The sequence below is a fragment of the Equus quagga genome, chromosome 13 (genome assembly GCF_021613505.1).
Source record: "Equus quagga isolate Etosha38 chromosome 13, UCLA_HA_Equagga_1.0, whole genome shotgun sequence".
Classification (NCBI taxonomy): domain Eukaryota; kingdom Metazoa; phylum Chordata; class Mammalia; order Perissodactyla; family Equidae; genus Equus; species Equus quagga.
This window is the reverse complement of record NC_060279.1, coordinates 7,278,582-7,294,594: the sequence shown is the minus strand read 5'-3', so window position 1 is coordinate 7,294,594 and position 16,013 is coordinate 7,278,582. Positions and strand designations below refer to the sequence as shown.

Here is a 16,013-nt window from a genome sequence, read left to right as displayed (position 1 = left end):
GCATATTTACATTTCTTTCATCTCTCTTCTATACCTCTCATTGCTCCCTAATTTTTCAAATCGTTTCTTGTTGCTTTCCATTTCATTTTGCTAGCATTTCTCAACCCTGAACTCCTGTCGCTTACTGGGTTGGATGAACAATATGTATTTTCTCTTCTGCTGGTTGCAATGCAGTTTTTGTAATGGTTATGTATTTTTTTCTTCTACTTTCCCCCCCTACACTTTGAAAGCTTATTTTTCATGTGCTCCTACTATCCTATCATATAGTCTCTGTGTGCTCGTATGTATACTTTAGATCTTTATTTCAAAAAGCTTTGGGTTCACAGAAATATTTATCATGATCTTCATGCTCTGTAGAAACATTTTCTAAATTTGTTTTTCTTTTTTCTTTCCTCTCTTTTGCCCCAGCGAATACCCTGTAGAAAGACAATGCCATTTCCTTTTTGATTACTTGTTTTTGGATCTTGCAATATTATATGCAGAGGACTGTTTGTGGAAAGTTCCAGGGTAGAATTCAGGATAGCAGGAATTCTTTCTAGTTTGAAATAAAGTTCTTATGACACAAGGCTTTCTGTGAGTGTGTGTGTGTCTCCTCTCTGATCGACACAGATCTAGTGCTGATCATTCAGTTTGTCTCCTACCCTGACTAACTGACAGACTCCTGTCTACAAGGACGATGGGACGGTGTATTTCCTTGTTCCGTGGTGGCCCTGCTGCTCCATCATGCCAAATAGCGTCACGGAAAGATCCCACCACCAAGTCAGGAACTCACTTCCTGTTGTTCCAAATAAAGCATTATCAGTTTTGATGTTCGTGGAGAGAATCTAGTGGAAAAACCTAGTCAGGTTTACCAAAGATCAAAAAAAATTTCATTGCCTTCTCTTGGAATCTTCCTGTACTCCCCTCCACCCCTATGTTCTTTAAAAGTTAACTGGATTTGGTCGCTCTTCCTCATCTATTGAAGTTTGCGATTACAGATGTCCCAGCTTTGTTGAAGATGATGTTTATGTTTTTTAATATTCGGATTCTTTGGGCAGCAATTTTTAAGTGGTGAAGGGGAATAATTGGTAGTGATATGCCACCATCTTAAATTTCAAAATTCACCTGTTGATTACACTTTATATAATAATCTAATCACACAGCTGTACTCACTGTGAACCATAAAATAGAGCTCTATTCTCATCACACCTATTAACATCTATTCATCATAGACATCACCATGACAGGTGCTGTCCATCACAAAGAAAATTATGATTTCTTCAAGGAAGACTTCCGGCTGCTACCCGATTCTGTACATTTTGAGGCAAATTAGGAAATGAAAATTGAATTTTATTTACCTACTAAGATAACTGATGTTCTCCTCAGATATGCCCGAGAGCTCCTCAAGAATCCTAAGGTATCAGATATCAAATCTGTAATGTAGTTCCCACGAGAAAGAAGCTAGAATAAAAAGTAAAAACAATACTCTCTCAATTGTTGAAAAAGCACATTGACTGCCTCCATAGTGGCTTCCAGAGAAAACAACTTGGTTGCTTATACCAAATCCAGACCAATTTAAAACTTGGGGATTTTTATGTATGAACTTCACCCTTCCGCTTGTGTGTATTATTCAATTTATTATGTGAGTCCCAAGACCGACTTGGTGTTTCCAACCTTTGCTTAGCATTCTTCCATCCCCACTTGTCTATCATTGCAGTTCATGCTGGTTTTCAGAGGACCAGCCCATTGTGTGGTGACAAAGAAATCCCGGTTTTTCTTTTGATGATCTGGAAAGCTGTTCCTACCTTTAAACCCACCCATAGCTCAAAGTAGGTGGGTTGGAGGAAGAAAATAAGATAGATGATCAATGTTGAGGCAAAGGAAGTGGGAAACTTTAATTTTCTCTGGTCCTAAGCCCTGGATGTAATCACTCATTTGTTATCTTTTCTTCACATTCCTTCTCCAAGACCCGCTCTTGTCCCCACAACACTTTTCGCCACTTTGGGTATCCGTTAAAGTCCTGTCTGTAACTCTTATGGCAGTAAACATGAGGAGTCACTTACGAGATTGTTACAGATGTTGAGTACCACCAGCTCAAAATTGTAATACTCGTCTTTGAGCAAGTACGATTTTGACCAATTTAACTCTAAGGCACAGATTTCTAACGTGTATTTACATGCCTGTGAAGTGGAAAAGAGGTCGGTGAGGATCTATTCATCCAGTGTTACGCGAAACACTGTGATTCTCTGCAAAACTAGGAAAAACAAGATCACAGGACTTACTTTAACTACCCTTGTCTCTGTGTCCTCCAAAAACAGGATCAGAGGCACCAAGCCCATAAGGACCACATCATTCAGCATCCATGTGTATTGACTCATGTCTTTGAGCAATTCACCAAAGTGTCGAATGGCCATACTCCGAATGCCTCCGTTATGCTGGAACATGCACATAGAAAAAGGTCTCATTTAAGCATTAGTAGGGCTTCTTTCTTTAAGCATTTCTATAAACATTTTCATATGTATGTTTAAATATATTTATATACTATATGTGTATATATACTACATATGTATACGTACATATACACATATTTATGAAATTATTCCTATCGTTTATTTTTAGAAAAGATTCACCTTGGGTCTAAGTAGTCAGCTCTTCTTTTGATTTTAAAACAAGATTTGTTTACCAAAATCCAAATTCCACTAAAAAAATCCCCTGTGAAAGTAAGTTTCCTAAATTTAGGAAGACAGTATTTAATAAAGTCCTAAAAATATAAACTGGAACAATCTGTATAACTTGGGGATAATTTCTACAAAAACACTTAAAGTAACCACACTGTGTTCAAATGTTGCAGGCCTTTGCAGAGGTGCCGGTGAACACCAACGAGACCTCTTTGCACACTGGCATAGAACCAGGTTTCCAAGGACTTGCTTATGCCAAATAGGAAGGTGATTAGATTATAAATATTCTAGAAGAGAAAAATTGCAATTTCTTCCTCTGAAAAATTGTTAGAGGAAGAGGTTAATTTTTAAAAATATAATATCACCTGCCAGTTTTTAAGACATGTTTATGATCTTTTTTATCTCTTCATTTCTGTTCTCAGGAATATATCAGATACATTCCCCTAAAAATATAAATGGCTAATACGGCTTCATATGTTCCTTCCCAGATGTATTTATGGGGAGCGAAGTCTAAACCTAAAGCAGTGGTAGTCAAATCATAAGTTGCAGGGGCCGGACGGGGGATGTGGATGAGCAAAGCAGGTGGCATTTAAGGAAGGCAGGGAGACCGGGACAAAAGAGAACCTGGCCTGTGTCAGAGAGGACACCCAGCTCCGGCAGACTGTTGACAAGTGGGTTTGTGGGTTCCAGTATTCCCTGACATTTCATTCACGATTCAGATTTTTGTGAGAAATCTTTCAGCTTAAGAATATTGGATTTATACTGTTTTGGGGCTAAACTTAACACACCTGCATGTTGCATTCATCTATGGGCCACTTGTTTGTGTCCATGGATGCCAGGAAGACATGCAAACCATTGAAAGGCCATGTGGACCAGTGGAAAGAGCTCTGGAGTGCCCACACTTGTTGAAATCTCAGTTTTGTCCCCCAGAGATTCAGTAAACTTGAGGAAGTTAATTTCTTTTTCTTTTAATATAGAGAAACATAGTAACATAGGCTCATTGATATCCTAACATTTTTCAAATACTCTGCCTTCAGGGAATGACATAGGGTAAACTGATACTTGATAGTTTTCTATTTTCTCTAATTTTCTTCTTTTCATTTGGCTTGGTTTGATTAGTTTAGTCGGGGTTTTCTCCAAAATGATTTCCTTTTGAAAATAGTTTTTTACTTGCACACTCTAACTACTTACTAGCATATGAACTTGGCCAAATATTCACTTCTCTTTGCCTCAGTTTCCTTATATGTAAACTGGATAATAGCAAACGAATTGTTTAGAGAATTATATGAGATAGTGCATGTAAATCCCTTAGAATAGTGCCTTGTACGTAGTAAATGCTCAATAAATTTTAGCCACTATGACTATTACTATCATTGTTTGGGAAAATAATTTTTGCCACTAAACCCCTTAATTTCTGTAATTTAATAATATTGTGCCCTTCTTCAGTGAAATCTGAATAACTAAGAACATAAATTTTGGCAGGATAATTTACTATGAAATAATTCTCTGGTTCACAAACAACTCATTACAGAAATCTTTAAAAAGAAATAGATTTCCCATGGCATACCAAACTGTTTTTGCTTATTAATATGTATTACTGTCATCCAACTTTTCTGGAACACACTTAACATACAAAATAAGAATTTTCAAAATGCACAACCTTCTGATGAGATACGTTTTAATTAAAGTTTTATATGATAACAACAAACACATTTGAGGCATTACATGTCATTTCTAATCCCCATAACACACCTGGTACTGTCTCTGTTTTACAGATGGGGAGACAGACGCACTAAGAGACTGGATCACTTGCTCAAGATTTCGCAGCTAGTAGGAGGCAGAACGGGGATTTGAATCCAGGCAGTTCAGACCCAGGGTTAACCAATATATAGCCACTAAGCTACAATTCCTCTTTCAACCAAGGACAGAGGCTTTTCCTGGATTCTCCTTTCTTATGGGTAGACGTTTCCAGGTTCTCATAAAAGAAAAAGACAGTACTTATCTGACAAATATTCTCATCTCTGGAAAAGAAATGGTGGCTTTGCCCCAAATGACTATCTTGTGTCGACTTATTCTGTGATGTAATATCATTGCTTCAGCTGGGGCTTCAGCTGAACTGGAAAACTAATGATCTCACACATCTTACTGTGTAACTCACATGATCCATCAGAGGGCAGTAGCTGGAAGCAATTCTGGTACACAAAGAGGAGTAAGTCACCTTGTCCAGTTTGCCTAAAAGTCTTCGAACGGTGACCAACGCCCGAATTACAACAGTCTTGTCTTTGGAAAGGAAGGCATCCAGGATGGATGTTAATAAGCTGCAGACATTTTCTATCTGCATAAAAGGAAGACAACGGTGGGGTTTGGAACTCCAGGGAGACTTGAGCTGGCCTTTGGTATGCAGTGCTGTGCTGGACAGGCTCACAGGAGTCAATTGTCAAATGGTCAAAAATTTTGTAAGTTGATCATTAAAAAAAGTCACTATTAAAATTTAAATTTCACAAATTTAGAAATAAATAAAAACAATGGTAATACATACTTAAAACATATCACTTCCTATTTCTTTGCTATGTTTTACTCTCATATGTCCTTGAGGTTATTTATATGTATCATATGCATATGGTGGGAACATTAGGTAATGATGCGCTACTGTGTATCTGTTCCCAACTCCATGTTCAATGACATCCCCTTGATAGCTTGAAATCAGCCAGGGTGGGAGTATTTACACCAGGGAAATTGGTCTCATTGCCAGAAAACTGATTGGTAAACATTTACCAACACACCACCTGCAGTATGACCTCTAAACTGTGATCTGTTTGGACATGAGAGACACTGAGCTGCTGAGCCAGGTCATAGGAGTAAACTGCAGATCAGAGCCAAACAGAATAGAAAGCAAAGAAAAAAATGAGAAGGAGACAACAAAGAAAAGAAGGAAAGACTGGAAAGACAAGAAGTAAAATAAATAAATAAATACTATTTGCAAAAACAATAGCCAGAAGCCACTTGTGTCCAGCTGGAAAGTTGAGTCTTTACTGATAGTAGGTGAAACCTCAGCTCTGGTTCACAAACAACTAGTTCTCTCACTCTCCACTAGTTTTCTCTCACTCTCTTAGATAACCTTGGTACAGACTCTCCCTTTCAGTTGTTAATAACATCGGGAAAAGTGTTAGTCAAGGCAATAAATAACCTGCTGTATACTAAAAGAACGCACATTGAATCGCATGATTTATTTAAAGCAAATAGACCATGGCTCATTTCATTCTAAATTCAAAATAGGTGTCCAATGACAGGCTTTAAGTTTTCAGAGACTATGCTTAATAGATAAATGAAGATTTGTTATCAAATTTATTATTAAATCAACAATGATTTATGGAGCATCTCCACTCTCAGCAATGTGCAAAGTACTTTGGAATTTATGAGAGAATTACGAAACATTTGGGTATGCTTAGATTCAATCTTCCTAGAAGGCAAGAAGTATTCATGTGACTTGGGAAACAATGTAAGACAGTGGTTCTAAGTTTAACCTGTATTAGAATCACCTGGAGGACTTTTGAGACACAGATTGGTGGGCCCCACCTCCAGGATTTCTGATTCTAGTGACCTGGGGTCAACCCTGACAATTTGCATTTCTGGCAAGTTTCCAGGAGATGCAGATGCTGCTGGTTCAAGAATCGTACGTAGAGAACCAGTGATACAGAATATTATATAGGCAAGTGTTCGTAGTTAGTGTGGCTCTGAGAGGGAGGAGGCTGCTAGAGATCAGAATATTCAGTGAAAATTAACTTGAGCCAATTATTGAAAAAGGAGAAAAATGCAAATATGTAGAAGTGAAGGAATAAAGGGTTATGCGTGGAAGAAAAAGCTTGAGTTCGTGCTCCGAGATAGGAACTAAAATGTATGCATACGTGTATGCTGGAGGGGAAATGCACATATGTGTGTGGTTTAGACTATAAGGAGTGCGCTCGTGTTGGGCAATGCTTACACATTCTGAATTCAGTGAACGATCTTCTGGGAAAAATGCAAATAAGGTGATAAAGCCACTAACCTGGCTTTATCACCTTATTGATAAACATCAGGCTTTGATATTGTTTTGGCTACATAGAAACTGAAAAATATCAATGTTTTATCAGTAAGGATATTGAGCAATATCCAGTCTCAGATCATGACGGTGATGGTGCTGTCAGACACAGATCCCACACACCTTATTGATAACTGGCGCCAGGCTGGCAATTTTCTGAAGGCTCAGCTTGCTGACCACAGGGTTGGAGTCATTGACCCAGTTTCTGAAGAGAACCAAAAATTCTTCTGGGAATGGGTCCTTGAAGAAGTTATTCAGAAGCTGAAAGAACACAGTTAATAAGTTTATAAGTAGAGTAAAGGCCAATGCATCATTTCTGCTTCAGTTATAAAAATCAAGACATTTTTAATAGAACTGGAACACAAGTCACACTAAAACTCCAAATACTTATACGTACTCTTGCGTATATTTCTGTGCTCGTAGAAAGAAGTAGCAGTCATAATGGGAAATAGATGTTTTATACATATATTTATTTATTATTTATATATTAATATGTATGTTTACATATTTTACAAATAATATATTTATATATATGTTCATTTATTTACTTATTTTTCTCTTTTTCTCTCCATTGTTGGAAACCAAGTGACCAAATTTAACTGAAGTCTCTCTCCCAGGTTGTAGTCAGGTGGGTGAGTTCCTTGACAATGACGGTTTATATACGCTAGGAGGTCACGCCTACTACGAGCTAGGCACTGTGCTAGTAAATCGGGCAACAGCAGTGAGCAAAACAGTCTCCATCCATGACCTTGGAGCCTACAGACTAGCTGCAGGGACTGATACTGTACAATGATACTATAGTACACTATAATATACTATTCTAATGAAAACAGAGCTGGTAACTGTGGTGAGTACTGAAAAGAAAAGCTACGAGGTGCCACGAGAACATTTAAAGGAGTGCTGAATCTGGATTGTGTAGTGTAGATTGAATTTAGAATGAAAAGTGATATTTAGATTTGGAGTTGAAAGCAGAGTTGGCATTAGCCAGATAACGTGTTTGGAGAGACATCTCCAAGGAGGGTAACCCACATGCAAGGACCTGAGGTAGATGAAGCAGGGTGTGTTTGAGTACCTGAGAGAGGGCCAGAGTGAGAGGAGGGAAAGGAAAGAAGACTGGAGGCCAGGTTAAGGGTTTTAGTCTTCAATAGCTAATACCCAAAATCAAGGTGCTGTTATCGCGAGCCTTTATGCATCTAATAACTAGTAGCCAAAATATACATATTTGTAAAATCTCTTATAAACACTATCACAGTTTTATAAAAAACTAGTTTTCAGGGAAGAGTTTAAAATATCACCCGGTCAGATCAAGTGCACAGAAAAATAGAGTGAGAGAGAGCAAGAGGAAGAGAAAGTGAGTGAGAGGGGAGCAGAGACCATGCAGTATTCTTCTCGACGTCCCAAAGAACTTTCACAAAAGTTAAATACCAGATCACAAAAACCAATAACTTCCTGAAAGTAAAACATTTAAAAAGCAGGGTTTTTAAAAAAAACATAGCATATATAATAAAAGAAGAAACCAAGAAGAAAGTTTAAATGGAAAAAAAAAGAAAGCCTATAAGCACTCAGAAGTTAAGAGAATACTCCTCCATTTTGTGAATTAAAATTATAAACCACAGAGGAAATCAAACATACAATAAGGATTACTACAAGACACCGAAAACAGTAAAAAATTATATAATACAATAGATATTTACACTGTAATTAGAAGTAAATGCATAACTTGACTTAGAAATATTAAAAATGAACAAATTATTTCCTGAAATTACAAGAAATAAAATGTTACAAAAAATAAAGCTGTGCTAAATAAAATCAGTGTAAGAAAATAATAAAGATAAAAGCAGAGATTATTGAATTGGAAATAGAAAGCCAGTAGAATTAATAAATCTAATGCCTGGTACACACAAAAAATCATTAAAATAGATTTTGACAAATATAATATTAAAAAAGGACAAGTAAAATGAGCAGGAAGGAAAAAAGTGTGAAATAGACTAAAATTTAGAGAGAATACTGTGTATGCTCTGTCGGTGGTTTTTAACCAAGGATGCACACCAGCATCTTCTGGGGAAGCTTTTCTGTATTACACATGTTGGGGCTTTATTTCAGTCATGAAGCAAAGAAAGTTGGATAATTGAAATAAGATTAAGAAATAGAAGAATGATAGTTATCAAATAAGATCAAGTTCAGTTCTTTTCGAGTGATCTCCATGATTCAAAATGTAAAGGCATATTTTTCCTTTATAATTAGTAACTATTCTCTGGGGTGATAATTTGATACTATGTGAATATTCTGTTCTCCAACAACCTTTCCCTTAGTGGTTTTAAAATTCATTGATGATTTTTTCTTCCTTCAGTTATTACACTGGGCCTTGCAAAATGGTGATTTTCTACATCTAGCGTTCCTTCTACGTTTACTGGCTGGCATCCATCTCTGTCTCTGTCTGCCCGTCTGTCTGTCTGTCTCTCTCTTCCAGCTGTCCAATTTTGAGTATCACCAAAGACTCATGGATTTAAAAATTTTTTTCAATATACTACAGTTATTTGCAGTTACTATTTCTTTGATGCCCAAATTTGGCCAGTAGGAGCCCCTCAAGTTGGACTCTTGTGTCCTTTTGACGTGACCCACTTACCTTTGAGCATGTCTTTGCTTGTGAAAAAATTAGATGCCCCAGGCTCATCTTATATGTTCCTTGCCCCCTGACATCAGCCATTTCTTCAAGAAGACAAGTTTCCTTTTTAGTGAGTAATGTTGTTGAGAAACCATTAGACATGGGTACTTGAGTGTACTCACTGCTCTTGGAATATCATGTCTTCTTGGCCTTTACTTGAGCTGGGAAAATACTTTTTTTTAGTCATGAGTTCATTTTGTTAATGTTGATATATTCAACTCAAATCTAATATAACAGAGTTGATGTTAACTTTTCAGTTTTATGTTTTCCCCATTCTTCTCTTCCCCGGAAAACCTTGGTATCTAATAGCATTAATATAGTAACTCATTTGTTTTCTGCTATATAATACACACCATTGTCTTCAAATTATATTATCAACACACAATATCAATAAGCTTCCTGAGTTAAAGTATTTCTTTCTTTCTTTTTTTTTTTTTTGAGGAAGATTAGCCCTGAGCTAACTGCTGCCAGTCCTCCTCTTTTTTGCTGAGGAAGCCTGGCCCTGAGCTAACATCCATGCCCATCTTCCTCTACTTTCTATGTGGGACGCCTACCACAGCACGGTGTGCCAAGGGGTACCATGTCCGCACCCGGGATCCGAACCGGCGAACCCTGGGCCACAGAGAAGCGGAACATGCGCACTTAACCGCTGCGCCCCTGGGCTGGCCCCAAAGTGAGTATTTCCTTACAGATGTTTTTGTCCTTAGAATTTGTCTTGCTAAGGATGTACTGCTAAAGCACTGTGTTCATAAGTTATTTGATGTCCTTCACGAATTTGCGTGTGTGTGCATGAGGGAGGGAGAGACAGAGAGAGAATCATACAATTCATTGAGAAAAACACTACGATCATAAAAGGTAAGTGGGCCAGGAGAGATTATTCACAAAACGGAACTGTAAACTAAAGGCCAAGGCAAAAGACGTGATTCGGGAAAATAAAGGTAACAATTCGAGCAGAGGGAACAATGTCATCCTTGTTTTTCATACATCAGCATCATAGGACTAGAAAACGCAAGAGAATCAACTAAAACATTATTAGAATTACTAAAACAGCACAGAAAAGTAGCTGAATTCAAGTTAATATGGTTTAGTTTTCCTGAACATACAGTAATATTGAGCTCAGAAACCTAATGAAAAAGGCCACATTCTCACTAACAATTTAAAATAGTATAAGCTACTTAGTACTTTCAAAATTAATATGTAAGATTTAGATGATATTGCTAAAATACTGAATAAAGAGAAGTGAAAATACTACAAAAATATCAAACATTCATAAGAAGCTCATAGCTTGTTGTAATTGTAATGACACTTTCAGCAAGAGGATTTTTGTTTTTCATTTAAACCTGGAAAAATTATTTTAAAATTTAACTAGAAGAACAAATATACAGGAAGGACTAAAGAAATTCTGAAAAGAAGAAAGTTGCTTTGCTAGATATTAAAATTTATTTGCAAACTGCTGTAATTCAACAGTGCGCTACCTCCACAAGAATGAAAAAATAAATGGAACCTAACAGAGTAACCTGAGACAGACCCTGAGATGTGTGTGTGTGTGTGGATGCGCATGTGTGTATGTACACGAAATTAACAAAGGTAATATCACCGGTGAGTAGTGCATTTGAGGCATATTAATTAATGATGCTGGGGTAGGTTAATTATTTAGCAAAAACTAAAGTTAGATCCTCACTACATGGTATACGACATAAACTTCATGTGAAAGAAAATTACATGTAAAAAATGTATCAAAAAATATATACATATAAATACATTATAAATAAATATTTATCAACTCTTTGACCAGGGTAGCTTTTTTTAATGCTCAATTTTTTTGGAAAAATGCACATTGCATAAATAAAATTAAAAGGCAAACAACAAACTGAGTACTGACTCTCTACAGGCATTATAACCAAATATATAATAAACAATATTCTTCACAAATCTGTGGATTTGTGTGTGTGAGAGAGAGGGAAAGAGAGAGACAGCGAGAGAATCATAAAGTTCATTGGGAAAAACACAAGGATCATAATAGGTAAATGGGCAAAGGAGAGATCAAATTGTTCAGAATATGGAACTTTAATTTATGAATAATTATATTTTTTAAATGTTTAATCTCTCTAAAAATTTAAAAATTAAGGATAAATCAAATGACCTACAGGACGTCATGTCTACCTCTCAAATTGGAAAGCTCATCATTGTGGCGAGAGTGCAGTGGGTGAGCAGCCCATGAACTGCGTGGGGAGCATTGGTGGGCACCGCCTTCCGGAAATCAGCTTGGCGTTAAAAATCCTAAGGCTTGAGAATGCTTATACCTTTTAGTTATTATTTTAGATTCTTGGAATTTTTTAAAAGAAAAGAATCTAAAATACTAAAAGAAAAAGATTTAAGCACAAAGATATAAACTCTATTGCTATTTACATTAGTAGAAAATTGGAAATAACAAATATATATATATAAATAAATGGCATAAGCATCCATAGTACTATCTTAAGTATTTCTGGCTGATAAAATTAAAATAAAGTAAAATGCACAGATGGTGTGATCAGAACAACTAAAGGCCAAGTGACCTCACAGTGAGCTGGACAGTTGAGGATTGCCCAGAAGTTCCAATTACAGAAAGTGGAGGAAGAATGTGGTCATCGCTGAGTCCTTGGAAAGACATGTATTCCAATCTCCAAAAGCAGTAAGCATGTACTCATGATGAGAGAGAGAATTGGGTTTCATTAAACATCATCTGTCATATTAATGATGCTTATATAAATCTATGTTTGTAAATTTCTTTGAATGTATTATTTTATGGGAGCAATTATGTATGTCATATTTAGATCTATTTAATGTTTGTACATACTTAAATGACAATGCAATAAACATAATGAGAGATTCAAGTGCATTAAGCAAGTTTGAAAATTAGATTCGACTCAGATAATTTCAATTTATAGAACTTTCTACATGTCTTTAGCAAGCAAAAGGACTTCCTCAATTTGCATGGCTCTAGTATGGCATTACTATATATGACGTGATATTAACAGATAAATCGTTCTACATCTTTATTTTACCTAGTTATTTGGCCCATTACTTTTTTTCTTTTAGATGCTCTGAAGCATCATTTAGATCCCAGTACCTAGTATCATTAGTGAACTCAGTTATCCCTTGATATACTTTAACAAGCATGCAAAGATATGTGAACTGGTAGTACAAAAATAATCAGTGTTTGTGCAAATCCATGCCCCCTAGGGCAAAACAAAAGCCAACTTTTGGAGCAGGCTAAGGGACAACCCTCCTATAATCCAGATCTATCTCCACCTCACCCCCTCAACTTCAGATATCTGTCATTGTCTTAACTCTTGGTAAGAATCAGCATTCAGAGAGGGAGATAAAAGGTTGGAGTGTTGATTTAAATTTGTATAAGGAAGGGGAATGGGAATCCGGTTGTTCACAGTCTCCTAATAAAACTCACTTCGGTGAGGAATATTACTGTGATGACACTGTCTTCTGACCCTCTAGGACCTTCTACTGAGAGCTTGTAGAGATAATGCAAAGTCTCTGGAAACTGTGGGAACTTATAGTCACTGAGAGTTCTGTAAAGGAGAATAAGGCACTGAATTAGCAAAGAAGATGAAAACATTTTCTGCATCAGTAAATGCTAATGGTAATAAAGAGAGAATCATTATTCTCAGGTCTTGTACCACCCACATAAAAAGAAAGATATTATGTAATATTCCCTAATCCAAGGTGAACTGCAGCCCCATTATAAATTCTACACATACTCTCGGGAATTATATATACTTGGATCACTGACAACATCTCTTTCCTTAAAGTCATCCCCTTTCCTGTCTCTCCCATCCCGTGCCACAGGACAGAATGTCCTATATTACCAAACGATGCCTGGCCAAAGGGAGAGAAAATAAATAGTTCCAAATAAATGTCTTGGTAATCCAAGACAGGCATGCGGTACACCTTTGTGGTTTTAGACCAAGTCCTTTTTTTGAATGATAGAACAAAGAAGAGAGTTTGGGGTTATCTATCTGGGTTATTCAGAAGAGGTGGTGAGCTCTGATTCACTAAGCCATTCTCCATAACACACTTGGGCGCTGGCCAGGCTCATGTTGGTCTGGATCGGGTCGATAGCAGCAGGATTGCGAAGGATGATGTGACAGTGGTTCCATTTGAAGACTTCAGGTCGGGATTCCAAACCAGTGCTCCTCAAACTTTAATGTGTGTACAAATCACCCAGGTATCTTGCTAAAATGCAGATTCTGATTCAGTAGGTCTGGAGTGGGTCATGAGATTCTGTATTTTTAACTCCCAGATGATGCTGTTGCTCCTTGTCTTTGAGTAAAAAGATACTAGGTACTAGGGACTCTTCATTAGTGGCCACTCGCAGAGCGCAGCTGTACTACGCTTTTACAAAGTAAGATGAGTTCTTGAAATCTATGTGCAAATAAGATGCCATTTTAAAAGCACCAAGAACTCTGAGACCATATAGACTGCATTTCTGGGTCAGTCACAACTTCAAATGGTCTATTATGTTGTCAAGGCCACGTATCTTGATTCTTGATCAGAAAATCTGATCCCTATAATCAGAAGCTTGCTGTTCACTAATGGGCTAAGTAGAAAAAACCCTTTCCAGTACAAGAAAAATAAAAGTCCTCTTTTATTATACTTTCCCAAGTTTATTTGTCTTTCTGAGCACAGGTTTTTGTCAGACCTCTAAAGTGGGAGCACATCTATAACTGATGCTGTCAGAGCAGGAATCAGCTAACGACAGAGGAAGGAGAAAGCAGACTGACCTCTAGCTCTCCCTATCTGAGAGAGGAAACTGTCCTACAGAGGGAGGATTAGTGGGTATCTGTCTCACCAGGCAAGAGGGAAGGAAACGGAAAAGTATCCCAAAGTAAAATTCCCTCAGAACAAGAAAAGAAGTAGAAATCAAACGGCAGTTCAGATCATTAGGAGAGATTTGGAAGTTGGAGTGGATATTGATTGTGTTCCCACGTGGCTTCATGGTAGAAAGACGGAGAAGGTGGGACGGAGACTCAGCGCCTGCTCTTACTTGGCCACAAGGTGGACCCCGTGATGGTGAAACAGCTCTTGGGAAAACTGGTTCCGGCAATTCTTTTTCTTTAGAGCAGTATCCACATGTTGCAGTCCAGAACAATTCAGCAGAACACTCAGGGCATCCCAGGCATACCTAAGGCCCCAGAGAAGAGCAGAGTCATCACCTGACAGCAGCCTTCACATGGCTAAGTACATGTGACCTCCCTTTTCACTACACCTTGGACAGGATGCAGGTTTTGGGAAAGGGGATGTCTCAAAGGAAAGAGACTTCTTAATGCCCTTCATTTCCCCTGATTATCAGTACATGGGATGTGGCGTTAGACTGAAATTGTAGCACGTACGATCCAAGATTAATCACGGAGGAGCTTATTACTTTATTAGCTTATGAAGAGCTTATTAGCAAAAGAAGTTGAAAGATGTGATGACTTGCTAAAGGTGCCTGTTGATTTTCTTCTTTGGATGCTTTAAATAAATAGGACATATCCTCCTCCACTTGGCATGGTTTGAGGCATGCCTGCTTGGAAGACAGAGAGTGATTAAATATCTTAATGGGACTGATTGTGTTTTAGAGTTCTTCCGGGTTTAGAAGTCCACACTAGACAAGAGCAAATAGCAGACAATTGTGTCCAGATTTCCCTGGAGAGCAGCAAAGCTAATTGTACTCTCTTGGGTGAAAGGGAAAGGCTGACCCTCACCTTCTGTGGATGGAATGACTGCAGGCTATCACAAGCCCACATCTCACATCACCAACCGCAAAACAACTTTACAGTCTGCAGAGCACGTTTGTGCACGTTATTTTATCTCACACATACGATTACCGTGAGAGATCACTATCAGAGAGTAAAAAGCAGAGCTGCACTGTGTCTGGCTTTGTGTCTAATGCTCCTCTCGGCTCTCTCTCTTTGGTGGCCTCCCGTTGTGGCAGGAGTGTGGGAGTGGTTCTCCATACACTACACACACACTCAGGGAGGGTCCTAGCTAACTTCTAGCTACTTAGGATAGCTACTTTTCTGAAGCTACCCTTCAGAGGAGAGAAAACTGTAATAAATGAATGCACTGCATATGGGAGTATAAAGAGTTCCACATGCACCCAAAGGAGCGGAAATAATTGATAGCTAGAAGCTTATTTCTTATTCAATCTAAAATAACCACTACTGTCTCACAAAGGCCTGTCCTCTGTCATCAGTTTCAGGTTGCTGCTGTAAGAGAGTTGAAGCATGAGAGCCATCAGGAGCTGAGGGAAAAACTGGGCCACTGCTTTCTTGTAAGGACAAACAGGTAGCAATGTGCACAGGGCCTGTGATGCCTATAAAGGAAGGAAAAAGGAGTCAAGAACGTAACCATCGCTCTCTAAACTCAGTCATCCTTAGTGTGGGGGGTGAAGGAAGGGACTCTGCAACCCCTCCCTCAGCTTTCTTGAAGGAAGCCTGAAGCATGCAAGTGTATTCATTCATTCAATGACAGTTACTAAGTTCGTTCTTAACCAAGAGCTGTGCCAAGCATCGTATGCAAGGGGCTCCCAAAGCACTATCAACATTCCCCTGGCTGCCAAACCAGCAGGAAG

At 37.9% G+C, this 16,013-nt stretch overlaps 1 protein-coding gene across 1 annotated transcript in view; it reads right to left on the bottom strand.

Moving 5' to 3' along the window:
- MROH9 (maestro heat like repeat family member 9) overlaps nucleotides 1-16,013 on the bottom strand; it is a 65,936-nt gene that overhangs the window by 11,016 nt on the left and 38,907 nt on the right. Inside the window, exons 11-18 of the mRNA XM_046680665.1 lie at nucleotides 15,613-15,755; nucleotides 14,445-14,582; nucleotides 12,849-12,969; nucleotides 6,859-6,996; nucleotides 4,816-4,992; nucleotides 2,262-2,414; nucleotides 2,043-2,159; nucleotides 1,338-1,440 (exon numbers count right to left, since the gene is read on the bottom strand). Of these exons, the coding sequence (XP_046536621.1) occupies nucleotides 1,338-1,440; nucleotides 2,043-2,159; nucleotides 2,262-2,414; nucleotides 4,816-4,992; nucleotides 6,859-6,996; nucleotides 12,849-12,969; nucleotides 14,445-14,582; nucleotides 15,613-15,755 (1,090 nt within the window). The remainder of the gene's footprint in view (nucleotides 1-1,337; nucleotides 1,441-2,042; nucleotides 2,160-2,261; nucleotides 2,415-4,815; nucleotides 4,993-6,858; nucleotides 6,997-12,848; nucleotides 12,970-14,444; nucleotides 14,583-15,612; nucleotides 15,756-16,013) is intronic.